We start from the raw sequence: 26345 nt of genomic DNA, 5'->3' as shown, positions 1-26345 counted from the left end.
ACTGTGCTTTCCCAGGATTTGTGAGTGCCTGACACGTGGTGCTGCTCCACAAAACTGTGCTGAATGAATGAATTCCACGAAACTAAAATAGACGCGCAAGACTGGAGGCACAGCTGCGAGGCACGGCCCACGTGTAGCACCGTGAGAACAGCACCCCGACTCGGCCTTCCCTGGGGTCCACACTACATACCAGAACCCCACCGCCAGCATCCCAGAGGGAGAAGGTCCCCAAGGGGCTCCGCCAGCTGAGAACCATGCTCGGCCGCCTCCCCAAGTGGTGGCCTCTGAGAGGAGGGGGACGGGCCGGGCGGTGCCTGCGTCAAGTTTCCCGAAGGAGAGGGTGGGCTTCCCTTCCGTCCCCTCCTCCCACTCCTGCCTGGCGGCCACGTCTGAAAACAGGAGCCACGCAGCAGGACAGGGCAAGGGTCTGGACAGACACCCGCCCTGCCAGCCCTTCCTTCAGGTGACAGACAAAGGGAGTGTCCCTGCTGTTCAGCTTCCGGGGAATAGTACAGACACCCAGGAGTCTTGCGCCTGCCACGAACAGCAGGGGCTACCACCGTTCCAAAGTGGGAACTCCAGGGAAAAGGCACGCCCCCCCCCACGGCACTTTCTGGGGGTTCTTTTGTCTTCCTTTGATATAAACTTTAGACTACAGCATTAAAATAAACATCAAGTGGGTAGGTATCTTGACAGCAGAGAAAAGAGGAGGCAAAGGTGGGCCCGGGGGACGGTTGAGTCTGGCAGAGAGACCCCTGGACTCCACCCCTTCAGAGAAGCCTGGAAACAGCCCTGAATGGCCTGCGGGCATCGCTTGTCATTCAAACAAGCGGTGACTTCAGGAGTTCTTTCTTTTTTGTCTTTATTGAATTGATTACAACATTGCTTCTGTTCTCCGTTTTCTTGGCCTGGGGCGTGTGGGAATCTCAGCTCCCAGACCAGGATTAAACCCGTACCACCCCGCCCCCCACTGGAAGGCTAAGTCTTAACCACTGGACCTCCGGTTCCCAGGACTCATTCCCAATCAACCAGCGACCATGACACTGTTCCTCCAGCGGTTGAAAGTAACCGCCGAACCCTGAGAGTGGACTTCTCTCCTAGAAGGACAAGGAGCTGGGGCAGAAAACGCCCCAAACCACCCGTGCACTATATGTCACTTTGTTTCATGTGGCCTCAAAGTCACAGAAGTTATCAGGGCTACAAATCAAACCACCTCATCTTCCATTTACTCTCACCCTCAAGTGCCTCACAGCCTGCTTCCTAAGAAAGCTCAGGCAAAGAATTCTGAAACCCAATTAAAATCACACCAGCAAAAGCATGCTGAGTGCAGCACTTTCACAGCATCATCTTTTAAGATTTCAAATAGCTCACTGGAATTCCATCACCTCCACTAGCTTTGTTCATAGTGATGCTTCCTAAGGCCCACTTGACTTCGGACTCCAGGATGTCTGGCTCTAGGTGAGTGATCACACCATCATGGGTATCTGGGTCACTGAGATCTTTTTTGTATAGTTCTTCCGTGTAGTCTTGCCACCTCTTCTTAATATCTTCTGCTTCTGTAAGGTCCATACCATTTCTGTCCTTTATTGTGCCCATCTTTGCATGAAATGTTCCCTTGATGTCTCTAATTTTCTTGAAGAGATCTCTAGTCTTTCCCATTCTGTTGTTTCCCTCTATTTCTTTGCACTGATCACTGAGGAAGGCTTTCTTATCTCCTCTTGTTATTGTTCGGAAATCTCCATTCAGATGGGTATATCTTTCCCTTTCTCCTCTGTCTTTTAGAGTCTCTTCTTTTCTCAGCTATTTGTAAGGCCTCCTCACAAAGACAACCATTCACCTTTCTGTACTTCTTTTTCTTGAGGATGGTCTTGATCCCTGCCTCCTGTACAACGTCACGAACCTCCGTCCATAGTTCTTCAGGCACTCTATCAGATTTAATCCTTTGAATCTATTTGCCACTTCTACCGTATAATCGTAAGGGATTTGATTTGGGTCATACTTGAATGGTCTAGTGGTTTTCCCTACTTTCTTCAGTTTAAGTCTGAAGTTGGCAATAAGGAGTTCATGATCCGAGCCACAGTCAGCTCCCAGTCTTATTTTTGCTGACTGTATACAGCTTCTCCATCTTTGACTGCAAAGAGTATAATCAATCTGATTTCAGTACTGACCATCTGGTGATGTCCACGTGTAGAGTAGTGATCCACTGGATCAAAGAAAAAGCAAGAGAGTTTCAGAAAAACATCTGCTTCATTGACTACACCAAAGCCTTTGACTGTGTGGATCACAACAAACTGTGGAAAATTCTTAAAGAGACGGGAATACCAGACCACCTTTCCTGCCTCCTGAGAATCTGTGCAGGTCAAGAAGCAACAGTTAGAGCTGGACATAGAACAACAGACTGGTTCCAAATTGGGAAAGGAGTCCATCAAGGCTGTATATTGTTACCCTGCTTTTTTAGCTTATATGCAGAATACATCACGCAAAATGCTAGGCTGGATGAAACACAAGCTAGAATCAAGATTGCTGGGAAAAATATCAATAACTTTAGATATGCAAATGACACCACTCTTATGGCCAAAAACAAAGAGGAACTGAGGAACCTCTTGATCAAAGTGAAAGAAGAGAGTGAAAAAGCTGGCTTAAAACTCAACATTCAGAAAACTAAGATTATGGCATCCGGTCCCATCACCCCATAGGAAATAGATGGGGAAACAATGGAAACAGTGAGACTTTATTTTCTTGGGCTCCAAAATCACTACAGATGGTAACTGCAGCCATGAAATTAAAAGATGCTTGGATCCTTGGAAGAAAAGCTATGACCAACCTAGACAGCATATTAAAAAGCAGAGACGTTACTTCGCCAACAAAGTTCCATCTAGTTAAAGCTATGGTTTTTCCAGTAGTCATGTATGGATATGAGAGTTGGAGCATAAATAAAGCTGAATGTCAAAGAATTGATGCTTTTGAACTGTGGTGTTGGAGAAGACTCTTGAGTCCCTTGAACTGCAAGGAGATCCAACCAGTCAATCCTAAAGGAAATCAGTCCTGAATATTCATTGGAAGGACTGATGCTGAGGCTGAAACTCCAATACTTGGGCCACCTGATGCGAAGAACCAACTCATTTGAAAAGATCCTGATGCTGGGAAAGACTGAAGGCGGGAGGAGAAGGTGACGACAGGATGAGGTGGCTGGATGGCATCACCGCCTCAGTGCACATGAGTTTGAGCATGCTCCAGGAGTTGGTGATGGACAGGGAAGTCTGGTGTGCAGCAGTCCATGGGGTCACAAAGAGTCGGACACGACTGAGCGACTGACCTGAGCAAAAGCACAGGCAGCTTTCCAAGGTAGCAGTAACCTGTGGGGTCAAGCCCTTCTGCAAAGTGGCTGGTTTGTTCTTTTTTTTTCCTAAAAAGATGTAACCACCACAGAACACAAGCTGACGTCTGTTTCAGGAACGCAAAGGAGAATTTGGGGACTACTCTATCCCAGAGCCTCACTGAAGAAGCATTCCAAGCCTGAGAACTTCAAATCGTGTTTCTCTGGCCCTTACAGAGTATATCCATCAGGTGAGGGGTGGGTGAGGACCATGGGGACCCTGTGAGCTGATGCGGTGACCCCGGGGTAATGGAAGCCCCAGATGTCACAAAGCCTGAGCACAACACGTGTGGAGTTTATGCCAGGCGTGAGACGGGTGATTCGATTCTTCTTATACTCAGCATGCTCCTCACTCAGCCACAGAGTGACTTTCCTCTTAGAACCTCACACCGTCCACTTCTAAGGCAGCAGCAGCATCCACACACACCACGGAGGTGCACGGCTCTGCTCTGCTGTCGTGCTACAACTCAGCCCCAGAGCGAGCCTCGTCTAGCGATCCAGCGCCCTCTGATAACGTTACACAGACTCAATTCTTCTAAGCATGACAGAAAAGAAAAAAAAAAAGTCTCTGTAATTAGAGAATCGCTTGACTTTCAGAAATCAAGAAACAGACTTCCCTCCTCTGAACTGAATCTCCAATTCCATCTTCCAAAGCTGAAGAGATGAAGACATTTTCAAGGAAGCACCGTGCCCTGCCACTGGGAAACAGGAACTGGAGGAAGGAAAAAGATGATTCGTAATACAGTGAACTTTGATTTTTGCTTTTTTTAAACATTCAAGAGTGTGAAGCAAAAAGCATCAGAGAGAAGGGCCCATGGTCTCCGTGTGCGCTGGACCCCAAACACCGGAACGAGTAAGTGTCGGGGTCAGAGTCGGTCACGAGGATTTCGGTGAGGACTCCGGCAGAGGCACCAAAGTGCCCCACAGCCGCCCAGTCCTCTAAGAACAGGTACACCGAACTCATCGGAACAGGAAGTCGCCAAACGCAGCTCAAGGTCTGCGGTCTTGGGAGTCGCGCTCACTGCCCCCGGTCCCACAGCAGAATGTGAGGGCTGGACGCGCACCCAGGCCTCGGGCGCCCCACGGGGTATCTCCCTTCACGGCGTCCCTGGCTCCGGGAGGTGGTGGTGCGGCCTTGTGCCCGGGAAGCCAGGCCAGAACTGACCCAGCACCAGGGAGGGGCAGACGCGAGAAGCAGTGCCAGCCACACACAGAGCTCCCACCCATCCTCCACCCCCCGAACTTCGTTCTGAGCCAACCAAGTTCCTTTACCAGGTACGGCAGCTGGGGGCGGGACCTGCACACAGAGCCTGCCGAGCCGGGCGGCGCCTCTCTGGCCCCCTCCGCCCACCCGCGCAGGCCCACACTCTTGCAGAGACCACCCCCCCAACGCCTAACAGGGCCCAGTTCATCCCCACCTCATCCTGAGACAGTTGGCCCCCAAACATCTCCCCGCCCCTCCTGTCAGGCGGAATTGCTTGCCTTCTCCCTGTATGCATGGCGTAGCTGGATACTCCTCAATCACACTTCTCAGCACGTTTTATGGCAGTTATGTGCTTGCGTATCTGTCTTACCAGCTTTTTGAGGAAAGCCGAACTTGACCTCAGCAGAGTGCCTGGCCCACAGGTGAGGCTGAGTGAAAGAGCACCCACCAGTGTGCCCAGCGAGGAGCATGGACAAGGGCCTGACAGGCCGCCCAGCACACTCACACCCTAGATGCAGCACTCGTTAAACGCGGCTTGTAACACTCAGCTCTGCAGCGTACGTTTCCTTCCGGGGTACACTCTCAACTCATAACGGCAATTTCCACCCACGCTCTGAAGAGACTATTCTTTCCCAGACCATTTCAGTTTGTGGGTTTATGTGGGGGGGCGGAGCCTCAGGGCTTGCCAGGGGGCACAGTGGTCAAGAACCCACTTGCCAATGCAGGAGATGTAAGAGACGCAGGTTTGACCTCTGGGTCGGGAAGATACCCTGGAGAAGGAAGTGGCAACTCACTCCAGTACTCTTGCCTGGAGAATTCCATGGACAGAGGAGCCTGGCGGGCTGCAGTCCACGGGGCTGCAGAGAGTTGGACATGACTCAGCACACACGCATGGTAGGGGGACCTAAACCCCAATTTCACACATAAGGGTCTGTGTATTCTCCAGCTGTGTCTGATAGTCATGCCCTTTAGAATATTAACAATTCTTTTCTGTGGTAACTATATCTCCTAGTTCATTTGACTGTTTCACTTTAAACTTGAGAATGAATGTGAAAATGAAAGTTCTAAAAATGTCATCCCTCAGATCCACCGATGGATTTTAAAATCCGTGGGTGAAAGCTTGAAGGGAAACAGGATATCTGCAGAGTCGCAAAGCACCTCCCCCCAATATTTTTTAATAACAGAGGACAGTAGTGACCTCACAGTGGAGACACGTGGCACACAGCACGTTAACCGAGTAATCAAGGCCCCCACCACCAGGAACCAGACACATCAGGAGCTCACACCTCCGACGGGATGCTCAGAGGACACAGTGTCACTTCAGTGGTTTTCTTGCCAAAAAAGAAGAGGTTTTCTTGCTCATCCTAATGGTGAGAAAACACGCAGACAGACCCAAAGGCGGACGTTCTACAAAGTGACTAACTAGTGCTCTTTCAAAGCGTCAAGGTCACGAAGACCCAGGAGAGACCAAGGGGCTGTCCCTGATGGAGACGCAGGAGACGCAAGGGCCACGTGCAGGGTAGGCTCCTGAGTCTGATCCTGGCTCGTGAGGAGGACATTCGAGGAAAAGCAGTTGAATCTGAATGAGGTCCCCAGTTTAATTCAGAGCAGTGTGGCCCTATCAATTTTCTGGCTGTGCCGAGACGACTGTGTAAGATGAGAGGGTGGGGGATCAGATGAAAAGTACACGGAAGCTGAACTGAAAGGATTATCTGGCAGACTGTGCAGAACACCTCAAATACAGGAGGAAAATGCACAGAACTCACTAGTAAAAAATTAGCAAGAGACATAAATGGGCATTTCCCAGAAGAGGAAACACATACAGCCAATAATTCAGGGAGATTTCAATTAAGCCCTAAGGAGACACTAGGGGGGAACACAGTGTACCCCAGCTCCCTCGGCTAAGAGGGGGTTCTTACGCACCTCTGAAGTCGGACAGCACCTAGGGGAGAGCTACGGGGGCTTCTGCTGCTGACACAGGCAGGTGTAGCTGCTCTGGAAGACGACTGGACACATTCTGTCTGTCTGCAGGCGCAGACGCCCTACAACTGGCCAGTTCCCCTCCTCGGTGTATGTCCCAGAGACCCCCGGACACGGGCACCTGGGGACTCACGGGAGAGGTCGAGGGGCATTCGTTTCTAACAGCAAAACACGGAAAACGACCCCAAGGTACACCCACGAGGGAACAGGTGCATCCGGTACACCCACACGGCGGAAGGGCAGACGGCCGTGAACGAGCAAGAACCACAGCCACGCACGCTGCCTGAATATACGTCACAGCACTGCAGGAGTCAGAAAAATACATACAGCGAGAAACCGCTTACGTGAAGTGTAGAAACAGGGAAAACTCAAGACTCTGTTTTTAAAAGATAAATACCTATTATGGCAACACCATAGAGACAGGCAAAGGACCGGTGATGTGAAATTCGGGATCCCGGTTCTCAGCGGGCAGAGGGGTGTGGTGGGCAGTGAGCCTTCTGCACATCCCAGGGAGAGGGCATTCACAGTAGCCGGGCGTGTGCATTCCAGTTACAGGAGAAACCCCAGACCCATCTCTGCAGACAGTTAATGTTGAAGGATACTTAGGAAAAAAACGGGAATGCAGACAGGCTAAACGCCCCAAACTTTCTGTTTACAGACTCATATCCTAGATGAAGCTAAGTGACGAAGATGACTAGGCCTTCTGAAACTTTTAGGCTTTAAAATGAAAGGGAAGAACCTAGGCGAACAGCTTGGAAGAGCTCCTGTGTGCTTCCCAGGCACAGATCTGAGGCCACTCATGGTCTGCTGGGCAGGACCCATACATCACAGCTGGGACGTTCTCTTAAGGATGCGTCGATTTCCTACGAAGAACGATACTTAGAAAGTTCGAGCTCCTTGAGTTACGCCAACACTTAGTATTTTAAGAATCCTTCATTTTCCTTGAATGGAAACATTTATCTAGCCTGAATGAATTAATATCGTTCCTTCTCGAACCATTTACATGGCTTAATTAGCATTGGGTATTTCTGATCTTCAGTATCAGCATTTAGAGCAATTTACGGTTCGCCTGTGCTTTCAGAGTTTGTAAAGGGGAACCCCATGAGGCCTACGGCCGTGGTGCCGAGACGTGGGCTCACTCACCAGCTGGAACTCGCTCCTGCGGCTGAACGCCTCCCTGATGCCCGAGTCCCCCCAGAGCGCGCTCAGGGCGGGCACGTACAGCTGGAAGGTGGCGGGGTCCACGGGCAGCCCTGCCTTGTTCTCGAAAGCCATGAGGAACATCCCGTGCTTCTCATTTTCAGAGTACTGCCAGGGGATACCGAGCTTGTCTCGTGCATCGACCAGAACCCTCGAGCCCTGGGAAAGAAAAGAAAGAAGACATTCAGAGTACTGCCATGGGATACCGAGCTTGTCTTGTGCATCAACCAGAACCCTCGAGCCCTGGGAAAGGAAAGAAAGAAGACAGAGGGTTTCATGGCACTGCAAAGGCTGAATCGCAGTGGAGAACGTGGCGTGGGCACGGACAGTCGTAGAAGCAGGAGGCTCAGGAGCTGCCAAGCCTGCAGCCAGCGTCTGTCTCTGGGTTTGCTCTGTCCCGGCACGAGCGCTGCGCTCCCGGGGACATGGCTATCAAGGTGGAGGCTCACATAGACCACATGGCAGGTCTGCCCTGTGCCATCACTCATTTGAAAAGGTCCCGAGGGAGATGCCAGGTCGGGGAAGAAGTGGCCACAAACACGCCAAGTGACGTGTGAAAAAGAGCGCGAACCGTGGCGCTGGGAGAGCCTGTGTTTGAGGACAACTGCAGCTGCAGCCCCGCTGCCCTGTCACCGCCGAGCCCAGGCAGCTCCGGCACCGCCGAGGACACCCCGCCTGGAGGAGTAAACACACAGGCAGTCAGAGCCAGGAGACTGAATGGGGAGCAGCGGAGCAGGCACGTTTCAGACGTGCCTGGGAGGATGGGGAACCAGTCTCATTGTTGTGCTGATTTCCTCCCGGTTAAAAATAAAGTCGGGATTTCCCGCCTTTTCCTCACCTCACTGACAGAGTCAGAGGTGCAGAAGCGGCCTCAACTAAAACAGGATGCGGGCAGGCGGCCAAACTGCGGACATGCTGCTGCGGGGACAACGCCTCCCTGGGCAGGCAGCAGGCCTGGTCCATCACCCTTGGCTCCGTGCTCGAGCGCGATCAACGCGCTGTCTACAGAAGCTTCTGGGCTCTGCTGGGGACCCGCTGAATGCTCCCTGCACACCAGCAGCGGGTGAGCCCCGGGCTGCAGCACGGCCACCCCCACCCCGCCATCTGGAAAGGCCTTGGCTGGCTCAGAGCGGTCTGGGGGACCCAGGACATGGAGAGCAGTCTCCTGTCCCCCAGCACAGAGGACATCAGGACATCACTGCTCAGCTGGCACTTACTTTTCTGAGAAAAAGAATAGCTCTATTGGAGCACAGGTCACAGAACATACAATCCTCCCATCGACCGTGTAGAGCTCAGTGGCTTTCAGTTGGCAGTTATTCTAAAAACCCGGGGCAAAGGAAACAACCAGTTCTGACCCCTGCAGATCTCTGCTGGAGCATCTGCCGAAAGGCAACCAAAGGTGAGGTGAAAGGCGAAGGGGAACGGTGACCCAGAGCGCAGCTGCGGCCTCCCCTCCAGACCTGGTGCCCAGCACTGCCAGGTTAGAAGTGCCCCTGTGAGCTCCTGCCTCGGGGTCCATGCCCAGTCCCTCTGATCCACAAACGCGTTTAATGCTTCCTGGGGGCAGAGCACTGAGATACACACTGCAGGAAAACAAAGGGCTGACGAAGCAGTGACCGAGCTCCTGAAACTCAGAGCCTGGCCCGGGAGACACAGATGTGGATGTAGATGATTAACACCCGTTAATAAGAAAAAGAGGGCTTCTCTGGTGGTTCAGATGCTAGAGAATCTGTCTGCAATGCAGGAGACCTGGGTTTGATCCCTGGGTCAGGGGGAGATCCCTGGAAGAAGGGAATGGCAATCCACTCCCATATTATTTCCTGGAGAATGCCATGGACAGAGGGACCTGGTGGGCTACAGTCCATGGGGCTGCAAAGAGTTGGACATGACTGAGCAATTACCAATAATAAAAACTGTCAGAAAACTATGAACAGAGAATTCTTTAACTTGATAAGGAACACCGACAAAACTCTCTGCAGCAAAAATCCATGGTAGAAGACTGAGTGCTTCAGGCAAGAACGGGAACGAGACCAGAACACCCCCTTTCACCACTGCTATTCAACACGGCTCCACGGCAAGGCGGGGGCAAGAAATGTAAGGTACATGGATTAGAGAGAAGAAAATAAAACTAAGCCTGTTTGCAGGTGAAACAAGGGTCTATGTACAAAATCCCAAGGAATCAATCATAGAAAACCTCCTAGAATCCAAGTGAATTCAGCAAGGCTGCTGGGTGTGAAAACTGACACAAGGAAGATGTCTTTCTATGTACTAGAAATTTACACATGGCAACTGAAATGTAAAGTCGTGAAATCTTTAGCTGTGCCACGCAGTGTGCGGGGCCTCAGTTCTGTGACCGGGGTCAAACCTGCTCCCCCTGCAGTGGACTGTCAGGGAAGTCCCAGAAGCTGAAATCTAAAATGCAGTGCTATTAACAATCACAAGCACAAAGACGAAACACTTAGGTATAAATCTAACAAAACACACACAGGACTTGTATGCTGCAAACTATAAAATGCTGGTGAAAGAAATCAAAGATGTAATAAACGGCGGGGCATACCATGTTCATGGATTGGAAGCATCAACATAATGATGACACGCTCTCTAAACTGATACACAGGTTGAATAATCTCTATCAAGTCCCAGCAAGATCTTTTATGGATATAGAGAGAACTATTATAAAATTTATATGGAAAGGCACTATATTAAAACAATTTTGAAACAGAAAAATTAAGCGGGAGGAATCTAATTTCCAGACGTATTATTACATTGCGACCGTAAGCAAGACTCTGTGGTACCGTGATGGACTAGGCACACAGATCAATGGGGCATAACAAAACCCAGACACAAGCACTATGGTCAACTGCTGTTTTTTTTTTTGAAGATCCAAAAGCAATTAAGTAGAGGAAGAATAGCCTTTTTAATAAATGATATTGAAGCAACTGGACATCCACAGGCAAAGGAAAAACAAAACAAAACCTTGATCTAAACCTCACGCCTCATACAGAACTGACTCAAAGCATAAAACTACAGCAGAGTAGAAAATCTTCAAAGTCCACAACTTGGCGAACAGGCCTTAGACAGGACACAATGCATAGTTCAAAGAAGAAAAATGGCTTCCCTGGTGGCTCAGATGGTGAAGAAGCTGCCTGCGGTGCAGGAGACCTTGGTGTGCACCCTGGGTTGGGAAGATCCCCTGGAGGGGGGCATGTCAGCCCGCTCCAGTATTCTTGCCTGGAGAATCCCCGTGGACAGAGCCTGGTGGGCTGCGGTCTGTGGGGACGCAGAGTCGGACATGGCTGAGCAACTCACACACACAGCATACATTGATAAACTGGATTTCACAGAAATTAAAGCTTTTGTTCTCCAAAACACTTTAAGAGAATAAAAAGACAAGCTTGGGACTGGTAGAAAATATTTGGCAACCACATATCTGACAAATGATTCGTATTTAGAATATACAAAAAAATGCTAAAAACTCAACAATTTAAAGAAACAAAACAATCCAGTTGGGAAGTGGGCAGAGACACGGAGAGCCGTTTCACCAGCAAGCACGCAGACAGCAAATAAGCAGAAGACAAGACGTCCAAGTCACTGGCCACCAGGGAGAAGCAGACCAAGGCTCTGATAAGAAGACGTCACGACACATCTATGAAACAGCCCAAACCAAAAAGTGAGCGACACGCAGAACGGCAGCGAGGAGGCCGAGACGTGCGAGCTCTGACACACCGCTGGTGCGGATGTGAAACGCGGCAGCCGCTCTAGAACACAGGTTTTCAGTTTCTTTAAAAAAAAAAAAAAAGAAAAATTAAGCCCACGCTTTATATACAATGCAGCATACCATACAATCTCACATTTATGCCAGAGAAATGAAAATTTACGTTCTCACAAAACCCCGCGCAGCAATGTTCACAGCAGCCACAAACCACAACAACCTAGGCGCGGTGATGCTTTAATAAACCAAGCGTCCGGCTGCGGCACCGCGTACCACGGAGCACGATTTCAGGATGAGAACGGGCACTGATGTGTGCAACCTAGACGGATCTCAGAGAAGCATACCGTGTGCTTCCGCCCATATAATGCTCTCGCCATGATAAAATCACAGGGTGGAAAGCACCCTAGTGGCTCCTGGGGGCGGGGGGGACTGGCAGGAGGGGCGGCTGTGGCCGCGCAGCTGGAGGAGCTCCCTGGGGTTTGGGGCAGGTCTGTGTCCTGAGGACACCGGTGATGCTACGTGTCAGTGTCTCACACACACTGGACCGACCTCGGTCTCCTGGGCTTGATGCTGCACTACAGTTAAACAAAACGTAACCACTGCGGGAAACTCGGAGATACCGCTCTGTGTGGTCGCAACTTCCTGCGAATCTGTATTTCAAGTAAAAAGAAAAAACAGTTAACCAGCAATTAGAGATACATGTTCCAATCACACGCTGTAGGAAGGGAAGGTTACTAGAGGCCATAGGAAGAGAGACTGGTCGGAAGAGCTGAGGCTGGAAAGCACTACCCTGAGAGGAGTTTTTGAGGCCCCGGTTCATTTCAACAAGTGCCCACAGCTCATCAGAGCCCACTCACCCGGAGGGCGGGGAACAGGACACAGACCAGGCCCCCGGTGGCCTCCCTCCCTGCCTCCCCCGTCCCTGCACTCTCTGAGACATCGCCCCAAACTCCCCACCGCCTGCAGAGACACAGACGCTTCAGCAAGCACCTGAGTCGTGCCGGGAGCAGGGATTTCACCGGTGAGATTCCAGGCAGAGGGTCAGGCTCCTTGGGGCGATTCAGAGAAAGCCTCCCCCAGGCCGGAAAGGGGCTGGGTCAGGACCCCAGCCCCCACATGCCCCAAGCCAGGCGGCCACACCACCCACCACCCTTGACGGCCCTGCCCACACGACTCCCATGCGGCACATGTGCTCTGACCACGAGGTGTCTGCTCGGGGCTCCGACTCCCCGAGGAGCACGGCCCCACTTGCGGGTTCAACTGAGCTCCCTCGGGAGCTGATGTCGGAGGCGAAGGCAGGGAACCAGACAGGCCTCAGAGGCCTGAGTGCTCGTTTACCAAGACTGCTTTCAACGCTGCGCAGACCAGGCCTGCCCTAATTATTGGGGTGAGCATAGGTTTGGCTGTAAAAAAAACCCGGTGTATCCAAAAGCAGCCTGTGTTCCCACTGCGTGCTGCCACCCAGGCAAGCTGGAACCGGTCCAGATTAACTTCACCCAAACTCGAAGAAAGGCCCCTTATTTCTCTTTTTAGAAATCCAGGGAAACTGGCAAAACTGCCGACAGACTTAGAACGCTACCAGCGGCTGTAGCCACTTTCTGTGTCTTAGTCACTTCGTTTGGAGGGAAAGACAGCAAGCGGGGAAACAAAAAGGACAGCTTTCTTTTGCCCTTATTGTGAATTATTCCAGTCAAAAACCACTGTCTACTAACTTTGTTCTAAATCTGCAAAACCAAGGTCCAGGGAAGTTTTCTACTGTGGGACATCTGCTTAAAATCTGAGTCCAGTTTTCCTTCCTTTTTATTTATTTTTAAATTTTTTTTAAATTTTATTTTATTTTTAAACTTTACATAATTGTATTAGTTTTGCCAAATATCAAAATGAATCCGCCACAGGTATACATGTGTTCCCCATCCTGAACCCTCCTCCCTCCTCCCTCCCCATACCATCCCTCTGGGTCGTCCCAGTGCACTAGCCCCAAGCATCCAGTATCGTGCATCGAACCTGGACTGGCATCTCGTTTCATACATGATATTTTACATGTTTCAATGCCATTCTCCCAAATCTTCCCACCCTCTCCCTCTCCCACAGAGTCCATAAGACTGTTCTATACATCAGTGTCTCTTTTGCTGTCTCATACACAGAGTTATTGTTACCATCTTTCTAAATTCCATATATATGCATTATTATACTGTATTGGTGTTTTTCCTTCTGGCTTACTTCACTCTGTATAATAGGCTCCAGTTTCATCCACCTCATTAGAACTGATTCAAATGTTTTCTTTTTAATAGCTGAGTAATACTCCATTGTGTATATGTACCATAGCTTTCTTATCCATTCATCTGCTGATGGACATCTAGGTTGCTTCCATGTCCTGGCTATTATAAACAATGCTGCGATGAACATTTTTAGCAAGACCTTAGGGCCTTTGGAAATGCTACATACACTCTATTTTGAAGAAATGATAATTATATACATATATATGTATCTCCCTGTCATGACATAGAGTTGCTAAGTTCTTAGCAGGCATAACTGAATAATAAAATATCTTGCCCTAGCCTTCTCCAGTCAAAGGCCAGTTTCCTAAAACACAAAGGCTAGGACGATTCTAAAACCCATGCACACTCACAAGCGAAAATCAAGGCTGAAGGCAATTTACTTGAGTCTCATTAACAGCCACTTCAGGAGTTCTTCTTTCGGTAACAGTGTTACTCAAGTATTAACTTGTTCAGTAACCATGCATTTTATTCACTCACCCAAACATAAGCAGTTAAAGTCCTAAGCAGATTGATGACTTCATTTCAATACTATATGACACTTTAAACTATTCGAAGAACACGTTTTTAAAACAACTTATAAATCCAGCAATTTCAGCTTCTAGTCAAAGAACAGCTCCCCTGTCTGCTGGAGATGTAGATTTGGTGGGGGGGTGGGGGGGTTCAGTTTTACTGGAAGAAGACCAAAAATCGCAAATCCTGTTATCTTGTTTCAAAATAGATTTTGTTAGTTCAGCCCCTAATCAAACCAAATCTTTTTAGATCAGTCATTCCTTACTAAAATCTTCCCACAATAAATACTAAAGCTCAGAAAGACATTAAGCGCTAGATGAAATGAGCTCTCCCTACAGAACCAAGCCCCATGAGGAGCACGTCGAGGCTTGCGCGCTCACCCAACTAGAAGCGCCCTCGGGGCCTGCAGGGCTCCGCTTTTGTGCTCCCGCTGTTGGTTTAAACCCACGGGCAGCGTTGTTTGCCTCTGGCCAGCATCCAAATAAAAGAAACGCTGCCAGCAACGTAAACAGGATGCACTTCTTTAAGTTAATGAGCCCAGCGAGCAGAGGCAGATGGCTGCACTTTGCCTTCTCTGAGGCTGGAGTGGAGGTTACCTTCTCATTTAGAGGTCGGAGAAGAAGCCAGGGGTGGAGGGGCATGCAGGAAGCGGCTCATCAGAGTGCCGTCAGCCCCGGACAGAGCTGGCGGGCCTCCGGGGCCCCGTGCCCACCACGCCCGTCCTCCCGTGAGCTCTGGGAACGAACCTCTGCCCTCACGGCATAGCCTGTCCCTCGCCATGCTCCTACTTCAGGAGGGCTGCCTGGCAGAGGGCCGTGCCAGGAACAGGGACAGGCCAGAAGGGCACTCCGCATGGTGCCTGCTCCGAGCTCGCAGTACTGTCACAGAAGCGGCCAGAGCATCTTCAGTGCCGGCCAGAGATCACCACCACCGTCAGGGAGGGGGTAGAAAGGCCATGGGACAGTGGGAAGTGTCACATCAGTGAGGGGAGCAGGTTAAGCCAGACTGCAGCGAGCTAAGACGTCTGGAATTTACTCTGGGAGACACTGGGAGCAAGCAAGGCTCTGGGAAGGAGCGGGACAAGGGCAGGGCTCTGCCTCCAGACTCCAGACTCCAGAGATGGGAAGGAGCAAGTGCAGGTGGGGAGGGTGGTCAGGAGGGGCGGCCAGGCTCTCCTGTGCGCAGATGACACACAGCAAGATGAGTTCCAAAGGCAGAGAGCATGGGACGGCTTAGCAGGGGGCGAGGCTTGGATAAGTTTATGACAAATTAAATTTAACAGGGCAATGGGATATCCAAGGCCAAGTTTTCAGGAAATAGACGAATTAAAGGAAAACTCCAGGTGTAGGAAGTAGAAGTAAATTAGCACAGTAAAAGTGGAAGTAAATTAGCACAGAGAAGTAAATTAGCACCATCAGCTTTTTTTTTTTTTTTTGGCTGCCTAGGAAAGGCTGGTTCCCCTATAAGTTAAAAAAAAAAAAGAAAAGAAAAAGAAAGGAATTCCACAGCAGTGTAGAATTCCTTGGATCTTCTAAGCTGGAACATGAGAAGCCACGCTAAATTTCAGACCTCAGGACGTAAGGGGTTGTGAAATCGACTCCTGCAGCCACACGCTGACACCGGCCACTGTGCGTCGTCCACTCGTCCAGGCGTGTGAGCCAGAAGCTACTCGACTAAACGTCTCACTAAATGTTACAGAGACAAACAGAGGTGAGCGGCGGGGCGCGGTGGGGAGTGAAGCCTTCTTGCTGAGGGCAGAAAATATTAAATAAACTTTAGACTAAATAAATACTCAATGTCATTCCAAGAGGAAAAAGGCCTGTAAACACTACAGACAGGCAACGCTGCTTAATATGCTGTGTTCAGGGCTATCCAGAGTCAAGCTGGGACTCAGCACTGCGGATGGAATGATTTAGTGAGAATTTTTAAAATAAAAATATAGTGGTAAATACCTGAATAAATTGTAAACAGGAAGGGTAAATGCCTCATAGAATCCCCGCTTCAGTTAAGACAGATATGCGTATATGCGGAGAGACCCCCACGGATGGGTGTGCTGTGAGCGCATCTCATCTTCGCGACAGCGTGAGGTGTGCAGGGCTGTGCCCACTTTACAGGTGGGAAAACGGGAGCTCGACCACCCAGCCGTCGAGCGTGACTCCGGGACTCTGAAGCGTGTTTTTCCACCTCCATTCTCTTCCTCTACGGGGGTGTCTGGGGAGATAAGGGCACAGAGAGGCACGAGGGAGAAGTTGTCTCTGTTCGCTGCCTGTTTTCACGCAGCTGACAGCAGGCGCCGAGGCCAGAACCGTCTGAATTGACCTTCCATGACCCAGCATTTCTGGTGCTCTCCAGAATTTTTTTTTTAAAGCCATAATTAAGCTAGAAGCATGGGCTATGCCACATGCCCGGCTAAATCAGAGGACACTGAGTAAGTTCAGCTTCTCCTTTAATCTCTAAACAGTGGAAATCCTCACACACCGTCCAGGCAGCACAGACATGGCACAGCCCGTGGCCATTCTGCCCCACACAGGCGCCCCCAGCCACCCGTGGCCGCTGAGCAGAGGGCCATGGCCGGTCGGAACTGAGGTGTGTTAGTTCAGAGACTGGACTTCAGAAACTCACTACAAACGATCCAGGTGTTTTGTCTTTTAATACTGATCACAGGTTGAAATTATACAGCTGGGAGTTAGGAACCTCCTGAAATGATAACGTTTTGGATAGTTCAGGACCTTCAAGTGTAACTATAAAGTCGCTTTCACGTGTCTTCTCCTCTCCTTAATGTGGCTAATCTGAAGTGCACAGTGGCTCGCGTCATAGTTCTGTTGGACAGCACTGTTTGTGTGCACACGCTAGAATTAAACTGCTTTGCACCGCACGCTCCACATTCATGCATCTCCTTCCCACTCACACAGACGCGGACAGGACACGCTGTGGCCTCCGACACGGGTGCAGAGGCCACGCACAGCGGCACAGCTCAGCAGCAGCCTTGGCAGGACGCGGGCTCTGCCACCTCGGTGCCTGTGAAAAGTGGCTTCAGTTCCTTAAGACACCGGCCTGCCCCAGGAGCCCGCGCCTCCCCTGCAGGCTGGCACCTGCCCCGGTAGGCCCACATTCACAAGGGGCCCAGAGGGGGTGCGCTGGACAGCGCTGGAACCCTGGCCACCGGCCTCCACTGGGAGGAATAAACACCACCCGCCCCGCTGTCAGCAGGCGCCCTGGTGCTGCCTTAAAAACAGGCCCACACCCCCACCGCTTCCTGCCACTCCCTCGGAGATGGCTTTGGTCCAGCCACCAGCATCTCTCACCTGGATCACGGCAAACCTTCCGATTGGCCTGCACATCTACATGTGTCCCCATCAGTCTCTTCTCAAAATGAGGTCACAGTGCCCTCTGCCCAACCCCACAGGGCCCTTTCTTATTACAGGAAAAGCCCAGAAGGCCCGACCCCTCTTCCTCCTGCTCCACGCTGCGGCCTGAGCACCTCTGGGTCTCGACGCCCGAGACCCTCCTGCCCCAGGCATGCACAGGGCCCGCTCCTGTCTCCTCCGAGCCTCTACCTTAACCACTGCCTGCAGCCACGCGGCGCCTGCCCTTCCCAACCTCCCCTGCTTTCTCTTTCGTGAGCCTTTACTGCTGCCCAGCGAATGGGCCCGATAGTTACTCACCCGCCTGGGTTGCTCTGTTTCTCCCCCACTGGAATGAGCGGCCCCTGAGGACAGGTTCCTCTGTCTGGTTTGCTCACCCCGAACCCCCAGGGCTGCACACAGATGTATGAGCTCAGTGGTCTCGGGTTCCTGTCCTGCTAAGCCAGGATGAACAACCCTTCCTACGTCTCACGCTGCAGCAAGGAGTACCTGAGGCAATAGATACTGGATGCCAACAATCAGATTCGCCTTGTGCCAAAACTGGTCTAAAAAAAGACGCAAACTGAACATCACTAGTCATTCCAAGTCCCTTCTCACGGGAAATCTCACGCGTGAGCAATCAACATTGAGGTTAATAAATTAATATTGGCCCATTCTTTATTTGAAAGCAATTTAGTTACAAAATGGGTCTGGAAAGTTCCTTTTAAAACTAGCTCATTTTGGTACATCAAAGATAAAAAGAAAAACCTGTTTAGAGGAAAATTTCAACCAAAGCAACAGCCTAAATGACTGTAAGGAGCCGCTGAAACCTGCAGAGCGACAGTTTAAACAGAAGCACACGTCTCACCCGCGTGTGCCGCTTTCTTACAGCGCACGGGTGCTGCCATAAGGCAAAAGCAAGTCTTTGAAAGCTCACTGGATGTGGAGCAGCCTCCAGCACGAGGCCAGCTCCCTCAGCAGGCACGACAAGCGGCGTCCCGTCCTTGCGGGGAGACGTTCTAACCTCAGAAAGGGATCAACCCCAGAAGCGGAGGGGACCCCTCGTGAAACATGGAGCTCACAGTTTCAGGGTTTGCTGCGAAGGCCAAATGGTAGGCGTAACAATAACCACGTCGCCTCCTTTAGGAGGAGCCTGGCTCAGGGTCCCATGGGGAATAAGAAGAATCTGCATCTGACACGACAGATCCCAGCGATCGCTAGAAAGACAGTAAGGAAAAAAAACAGAACTGGGGCAGCGGGCCTGGAGGCTGCCACGCACGGGGACGGGGCAGCAGCCCAGCCTGTGTCAACAGCAGGTGTGGAACGGGAAGAGGGCTTCTCGTGCAGGCGGGTGAGGGCTCCCCCCTCCACAGCCGCGGGAGGCTAGAACTGGAGGAGGCGCAGCCCGAGTCCCGGGCCGGCAGTACCGACAGACCCTGAAAGGGAGGCCCAGCTCCCGCCGGTGCTGCTTTCCATCCCGCGGCCTCACGGTGCCAGGCCTGGGCTCAGAGGTGAGTCACACACCCTTCAGGGACACAGCCTGGGCCCCATTCAGCACTCAAGGGCAGCTTCACAGCGCTCAGACTTTACAGACGACTGTGAACAGTGCCTATTACCAAACTTCTGTTCACCAACAGACTTCTTAAAACGGCATTTGAGGCGAGACCTCCACCTACAATGCACGTACCGGAACGTGCGCCGCCCACACGCCAAAGGCTCTAAAGAAGCAAAGGAGACTGTAAACTGAGACCTCACGTCTTTCGATGGGCTCCCAAGGAGCCACACTTGATTCGATTCTGTTCCGCCAGCCCTCACCGAGGGCTGCAAGGCAGGCGTCTAACTCTGGTCGACACAGTACAGGCACAGAACAGATGCTCCATCGCGTGGACTCTGCTGATGGTTCAAGGACAGTCCTGCAGGTCCTACCCGACACCAGGGCCTACTTCCTAAAAGCGCCTTCCATGCAGAACCAGGTGAGGTCACATTTTGCTTCCACATGAAAAAGCAAACGAGATCTGACCTTTAACCCCTAGAGCACCAGCTACTTAGGGTGGGACAGAACCTCCTGGAAGTTCCGCCAGCAACACGACAGCCCCTCGTCGTGAGGAAACAACGCGGCTCCCCAGCATCCAGGAGGACCGGCGGTCCGGAGCGTTCTTTGCCAGGAACCTGCAAGCGGAGCCAATAACCCCTCTGTTACTAATTCTGGGAAAAACTACTCTCGGTTTTCAAGGAAGAATACTTCCTTAAGGACCCACATCTGCTTTTCCTCAGAATTATGATAAATCATTCAGACGGTGTTTTTCTTAGCTTATTTTCTTTTTCGTGTAAAGCTGCTTAGATACTACAAGAGAGTCTTCAAACCTTGGTAACTGGCTAAGACCAGGGAACCTCATGCCCCCGATCAGCCACTCCCAGGGTCGACGACCTCCACTAAAGTCACACAAATGCACAGTCATTTATCAGCAGCGTCCAGCTCCACCCTGATCATGAGGGGGGAGTACAGAAAAAGGCAAATGCCCGCAAAACCTCTCCTCGCAACTAATGATAAAGTTGGCAAATTAAATAGTTACTCAACATTTTTAGGTGGGTTTAAAGATAAATAACACGCATAAAAATCAAAAGAACTTAGTATCCTTAAAGTGTAACTGTGATGGCCAATAAACCCATGAAAAGATGCTCAACGTTGCTCGTTACAATCAAAACTACAGTGAGGTATCACCTCACACCAACCAGAATGGCCATCATCGAAAAACAAGAGAGACTTCCCTGGCGGTCCAGTGGTTAAGAAGCTGCTTTGTAACGCAGGCTCCATCCCTGGTGGGGACTAAGATCCCTCCCACACGCCTCGGAGCAACACAGCCCAAGTGCTGCCAGCTGAGCCCATCACCATAACTGGACAGTCTCTGCCCCATGAGAGAAGGTCCCACGTGAGGCCACAGACATCCCTCCTGACACAACTCTGACCCAAAGCAGCCAAATAAATAAAGATTTAAAAAAACTACGAACAATAAATGCTGGATGAGGTGTGGAGAAAAGGGAATCCTCCAGCACTGTTGGTAGGGATGCAAGCTTGGTACGCCACTGTGGAGAAGAGTATGGGGATTCTTTAACAAACTCGGAATAAACCTGTCCCATGAGCCAGCAGTCCCAGTACTGGGCACATACCCGAGAACACCACAATCCAGACAGACGCACACACCCGAGCGGTGACTGCAGCACCACTCACAACAGCTAGGACACGGAAGCAACCTAGATGTCCATCAACAGATGAATGCAGGCGTGGAACGTACAAACGATGGAACGGTACTCAGCCGTAAAAGGAACACATCTGAGTCAGCTGTAGTGAGGTGGGTGAACCTAGAGCCTGTTATACAGAGTGAAATAAGACAGAAAGAGAAAGATAAACATTGTATATTAGCGCATCTATACGGAATCTAGAAAAACAGGACTCATGAACCTATTTACAGCGAAGAGATGCAGGGGAAGGGGACGGGGGCACTGAGAGCCACGGTGACATCTGTGCAGACTGCGTATAAAATGGCTAGCTAGCGGGGAGCCCGGTCTGCCGCTCAGTGAGGACCGATCAGGGTGGGGCAGGTGGGGCCGGGCGGAGGCTCGAGGGGAGGAGACACACACACAGTCATGACCCATTCACGCTGGTGGACACGGAGACCAACGCAACTCTGTAGAGCGATTACACTCCAATTAAAAACCAAAAACAACAATAATGTGCAACTGCTTCGTCCCAAGTAAGAAGAGGGCACAGCTCTAAGAAACGAGGTTTTAAAACTACCAAGATTTATCAGCTTTGGTGAAAGAGAACGCCCTTGTGCAACAGGATGACGCTTTATATCGCAGAGGACACGCCGCCCCGGTCAGTGAAGCGTGCCGAGTCACAGGCACCAGGCAGCCCCCGGTCTGGTGCACACGGAGCACGTGGGTCATAGAGACCAATGGCTGCTGCGCCTGGAGAGAGCCCGGCTGGACGGAGACGGCGGAGGCCCGGGTGCGCGGGCCCGGGCGGGCGGCGCAGAGCTGGGGAGCTGGACACGGAGGGGAGTCTCCAGTCCAGGGGCGAGGCCCCGGCTGCACCTGCCCATCCACGGGCCTGAGGGGGCACCCCGCACCCAGGCTGGCGGCGAGCCTGCGCTCGGAACGCAGGGACCGGCAGCTCCCCTCTGCTGCACCGAGCGTGAGCCAGCGCTCAGCTTCAGGAGCCCCACATACTCGAGTTCAAGACGATCCGAGGTGCAGAAGACCCCTCGAGATTGTGTGCAGGTTCACAGGTAAGAAGCTTCAGAAGTTACACCCTGAAGCTTCCAGGGGACTTCTTCTGCAAACAGAAAGTCTTTAATACCCAAGGGTCACCTTCCCAGTGAGGCCTCCCTTGACCACCCTGCTGGGAAGCACAGCCCCCACCGCAAAACTCAATTCCTCTACGTACCGCTTTCACGGTCCGAATTTCAGGGTCGGAGCTGGAACAAACTCAGGGGGCTGCATCGGGCACCCTCCAGACGTGGTGTCCTTGTGATGAACAGCCTTCCAGCCCCACGTGATCGTCAGGCTGTGTGATACACTTTGGGGAGGAGTCCCTGACTCACCCTTCCCGTATCCCTGACGGGGCTCACCCACACCTCAGGTGGCCCCGGGAGGCCAAGAACAGCCGGTGACTTTTTACTTTTGGAGCCGAACAGACAGTGAACACCCTACCCTCTGCCAGAAAACCGTTTCTACCCTGCTGCAGGCCCGTCAGCCCATTCCGTTCATCCCAAGACACCCGGTGCCCGCACCGTGGGGGTGACCGAAGACAGGGCAGAGATGGGACGGCTGGGTCCCTGCCCGAGTGAAGCTTCCTGTGAGCCAAGGACTACCCTAAAATGCTTCCCACACAAAGAGAAGTGAAAAAGCCCTGCACTCTGGGCTCTAAGGGAAAGAAATACCCCGTGGAGAGAAGGTGAAAGAGGCTGTGTAAGCAGGGCTGATGGGGAAGGCTACTGAGGAGCCATGTATGCTGACTTGACCACAGGGATGGGCCAGCCACTCGCTAAGCGGCAGGGTGAGTGATCTGAGTGGACAGGACGCGGGGGCCCTGAGCGTCGCAGTTTTGAGAAACTCAACATCAGAGGTTTGTGGAGCGTGGTGAGCGAGGGGCAGGGTGAGGCCGAGGGCGTCAGGTCAGTGGTGAGCAGGGCAGGGAGGCTTCACGGGGGTTGCTTGGGTTTCCTCTTTGACTGCAGTTTCATTATAAAATGTAGTTCAGAGGCAGGAGAAATTTAACAACAGAGTGTCATTTTTTATCAAACATCTTTGAAAATCTGCCAGGGTCAACTCAGAAATGGCCCGTCTGGGACGGTAGCTTTCTGAGTGGTTAGTTCACCCATGCTTAAAGGTGAGGCTCTTCCACAGTTGGTCAAGAAGCAAACGGCCCGGAGGACTCTGCTAACACGCGCCTCATCACACAGCAGAGAGCAGACAGACTTCAGAAAACCGTTCCCATCTGCTGGCAAACTCAGTGCTCCGGCATTCACCTTCATCTGAGGTCCCCTGGGGCCCCCATATTCTTGTGAAGATGCACTCTGGGGGGCAGCCTGCACGTCACAGGACCAAGGGTCACAGTTCCTCCCGCGTCTGAGAGCCACTGGGGGAGGCACCGCTGCCCGGCCTGAGTGCAGACCTCTGGCCCTGGAGCAGGCCTAGGCGGACACCCGGCCTGTGTGTCAGTGCTGGGGGAGCGTGGGGGCAGGCCAGATCCGTCCCGTCTCCTGATTGCGGGTGGCTCTCAGAGATGAGTATGTGCATTTGATACAATGGTGAGAACACAACTCTATTAAGTGAAACGTTATCCCCCACAAAGGAATCCCATTCAACAGTTACCTGTATTGTAAAAAATTTTACTCAACTGTCAGTGTTCTAGTATTGTGAACTTATCAACGAAATTGATTGGTGGACGTCAGTTCTCTTGCTGCATGGGTACCTACATGGCGTCCCTGGCTGTGACCCCGGAGCTCCAGTCTCTGGTCGAATCCTCCGGCTTTGGTGCCCCCCCTCCAAGGCCCTGCGTCTGACGCTGAGAACCGAGCGGGGATCAGAGTCCTGGCTCCCACATCGCTGCTTCTCGGGCTGGGCTGCTGTCCGTCACCCGGGGTCCACGCACGTCCTGATGCCCAGGCTGATAGCACCCCTGCACTCAGGGCCTCCGGGGAGGAGCCTGACGTGGCACCTCTGAAGGCCCTGCTGCTGGCCTGAGCGGGGAGGGGCGCCCGGGTGCACCGTCTCGGCACGCCAGCCCAGGGCACAGTCCTTGCCGGGTGACTTCTCGTGTCATCCACGTCTTCTACCTTCTGCAAGGCGGTGCTCTGACATCTCGGGAGCCGTGCTGATCCTGGAGAGACCGCCCCTCCTGGGTGAATCCAGTCCCCATCCCGGGCAAACCAGCAGCCCAGAACCAGCTCCGCCTCTGCTCCTACCTTCCAGGTGGCAGGAGCCCTCAGGTCTGGACTGGTCCCGAGCAGGACGGCCCACAGCAGGCGCCCAGCATACCCTCTGGCTGCTGCCCTGCCTCACCCTCTCCTTCCCGCAGCACCCCGGAGAGGCTCCACCAGGCTTCTGCTCTCTCCCCTTCTGGACAGACCCTGGAGAAGCTCCACCAGGCTTCTCCTGCTCTCTCCCCCTCTAGACGGACCCCGGTGCTCCCCGGACCCCAGGCAGAACCTCCTGCTCCTGGGGGTCTGTCAGGACAGCCGTCTTCCTTCACAGCTGTCGTTCCGTCTGGGAGCCTCTAGATTCCTGATTAAAGCAGGCCCTGGGCATGTGCCTCTGCCTCCGCTCCCATCTGCAGCACGCACTCAGCGGGTCCCACTAACCCGTCTACTCGGACACGCACATGGCGATTTGTCATTATTTGAAGTAAGGACCACAGTTTCCCGGTTCAGTAAGACTTCGGCGAGAAGCAATACTGGACACATTTGAGAAGCATCGCTCCAGTAAGGCTGGGATAAACGATATCCAGTAGGGAAGCATACGAGTGACCCAGCAAGTCCACACCCAAGCACACACTCCGGCTGCTGGGCACTGCAGACACGGACTGGACAGGCACTGCCAGTCGCAGTGAAAACAAAAAGGAACCCAGCGTGGGCTAGGAGGGAGTGGGTTACAAACCCCGGTAATGACTGTGAGGGTTACAATGAACCAGCTGGATGTGTAGGTACTAACACTCACAGAACGCAAAAACACACTGCTGAGCAAGCCAGTGTTTTAAACGATACACCCAAAGATGGCACCGTTTAAATAAACTCTTTAAAAAACACATGAACTCTGTATACTCATTATGGATATAAACACAGGTAGTAAAACTATAAAACCACAGATTAAACACACATGGAATTCACGAGAGCGGTGCCTCTGGGGAGAAAGGCAGCAACAGCAGTTGAAATAAAAATGGGGTGAGTGTGAACTGAACCCTCACATGTTGGGCACAAACCTGGTGGGCACCAAGCCTGCAGGTCCTAAGACAGCTGCGAGCTGGCACAACCACCTCCCCTTCACGGAGGTGAGAGCCGAGGCTGGTCGGATGACAAAGGACCACGCCCACCTCACCAAACATCCGACAGAACGTGCTGGATGCCCGCGGTCCTCCCGGGAACCCTGGCCCACTCCAGCTCACCCCCCACCACCCCAGCCCCGACCGTGTTCCCACTCAGCACCAGAGCCATCCTCCTAAAACCTCGAGTCAGGTGGTCTTGCTTCTCACTGTACACCTTCAGCACAGCCAACAGGACCCTGTGACATCTCCCCCTCCCCGCCACCCCGCCCACGCTGTCCCCGGGCACACCCCAGCCTCGGGGCCCCCCAGGCCTGGTTCCCTCTGCCTGGAGCGCTCTCTCCCCGGACGGTGGGTGGGCGGCGCGCTTCCTCTGGGGGTCTCTGCCAGCTGCTTCATGTCCAGGCCTACTCCCACGCTTAGTTGTGATCTCCCGGTGCGGGGGGCCACCACGGCCTCTTGCTTACCACTTTATAAAGAGGGAGTCGTAGGCACATTTTAATTCACACAGACAAAACCCCATGGGGCCCATTCGCATTCTACAGAAACACCATGTAAGTGAAAGATGCTGATTGACTTTCTGAGTAACAGCCCGTTTATGGTAGGCTTGAGAATTTTTGTGAAGATTCTTAGATTACAGAAGTTCTGCAAGGACAGGCTGAAAAATAAAATGACTCTGATCACTCCGACTGTGTCTCAGAGAAGAGACTCCCTTTGACAGTGGGAAACCCTCTGCTTCCGGGGAGGGGGGGGTGTGTGTGTGTGTGTGTGTGTGTGTGTGTGTGAGAGGTGTGTGTGTGTGTGTGTCCGGGGAGGGGGGTGTGTGTGTGTGTCCGGGGAGGGGTGTGTGTATATGTGTGTGTCTGGGGAGGGGTGTGTGTGTGTGTGTGTGTGTGTGTGTCCGGGGAGGGGTGTGTGTGTGTGTGTGTGTGGAGGTATATGTGTGTTGGGAGGGGTGTGTGTATGTGTGTGTGCCGCCTCCAGGCAGGACAATCATGTGACTGTGTGTGTGTGTTTCTGTCCAGGGAGAGGCATGTGTGTGTATTGCCTTCAGGCAGGACAATCATTTGAGTGTGTGTGTGTGCGCGCGCGCGCCGCCTCCAGGCAGGACAATCACGTGAATGAACCAACCAACCTACCAACCTACCGGCTTAGAGCCGTAAACACTCCAGTGTGAGAAAATGGGTGTCAGGACCC

At 52.2% G+C, this 26345-nt stretch overlaps 1 protein-coding gene across 2 annotated transcripts in view; it reads right to left on the bottom strand.

The window, feature by feature from the left end:
• GNA12 (G protein subunit alpha 12) overlaps positions 1-26345 on the bottom strand; it is a 77254-nt gene that overhangs the window by 26984 nt on the left and 23925 nt on the right. The window contains exon 2 of one of the 2 annotated variants that reach the window (XM_061402304.1): positions 7704-7919. The exons of the other annotated variant lie outside the window; for it this stretch is intronic. Coding sequence (XP_061258288.1) covers positions 7704-7919 — 216 coding nt within the window. The remainder of the gene's footprint in view (positions 1-7703; positions 7920-26345) is intronic. 2 annotated transcript variants of the gene reach the window in all.

Source organism: Bos javanicus, chromosome 25 (assembly GCF_032452875.1).
Source record: "Bos javanicus breed banteng chromosome 25, ARS-OSU_banteng_1.0, whole genome shotgun sequence".
NCBI lineage: Eukaryota > Metazoa > Chordata > Mammalia > Artiodactyla > Bovidae > Bos > Bos javanicus.
The sequence above is the reverse complement of the archived record's forward strand: the minus strand, read 5'-3'. Positions and strand labels throughout refer to the sequence as shown.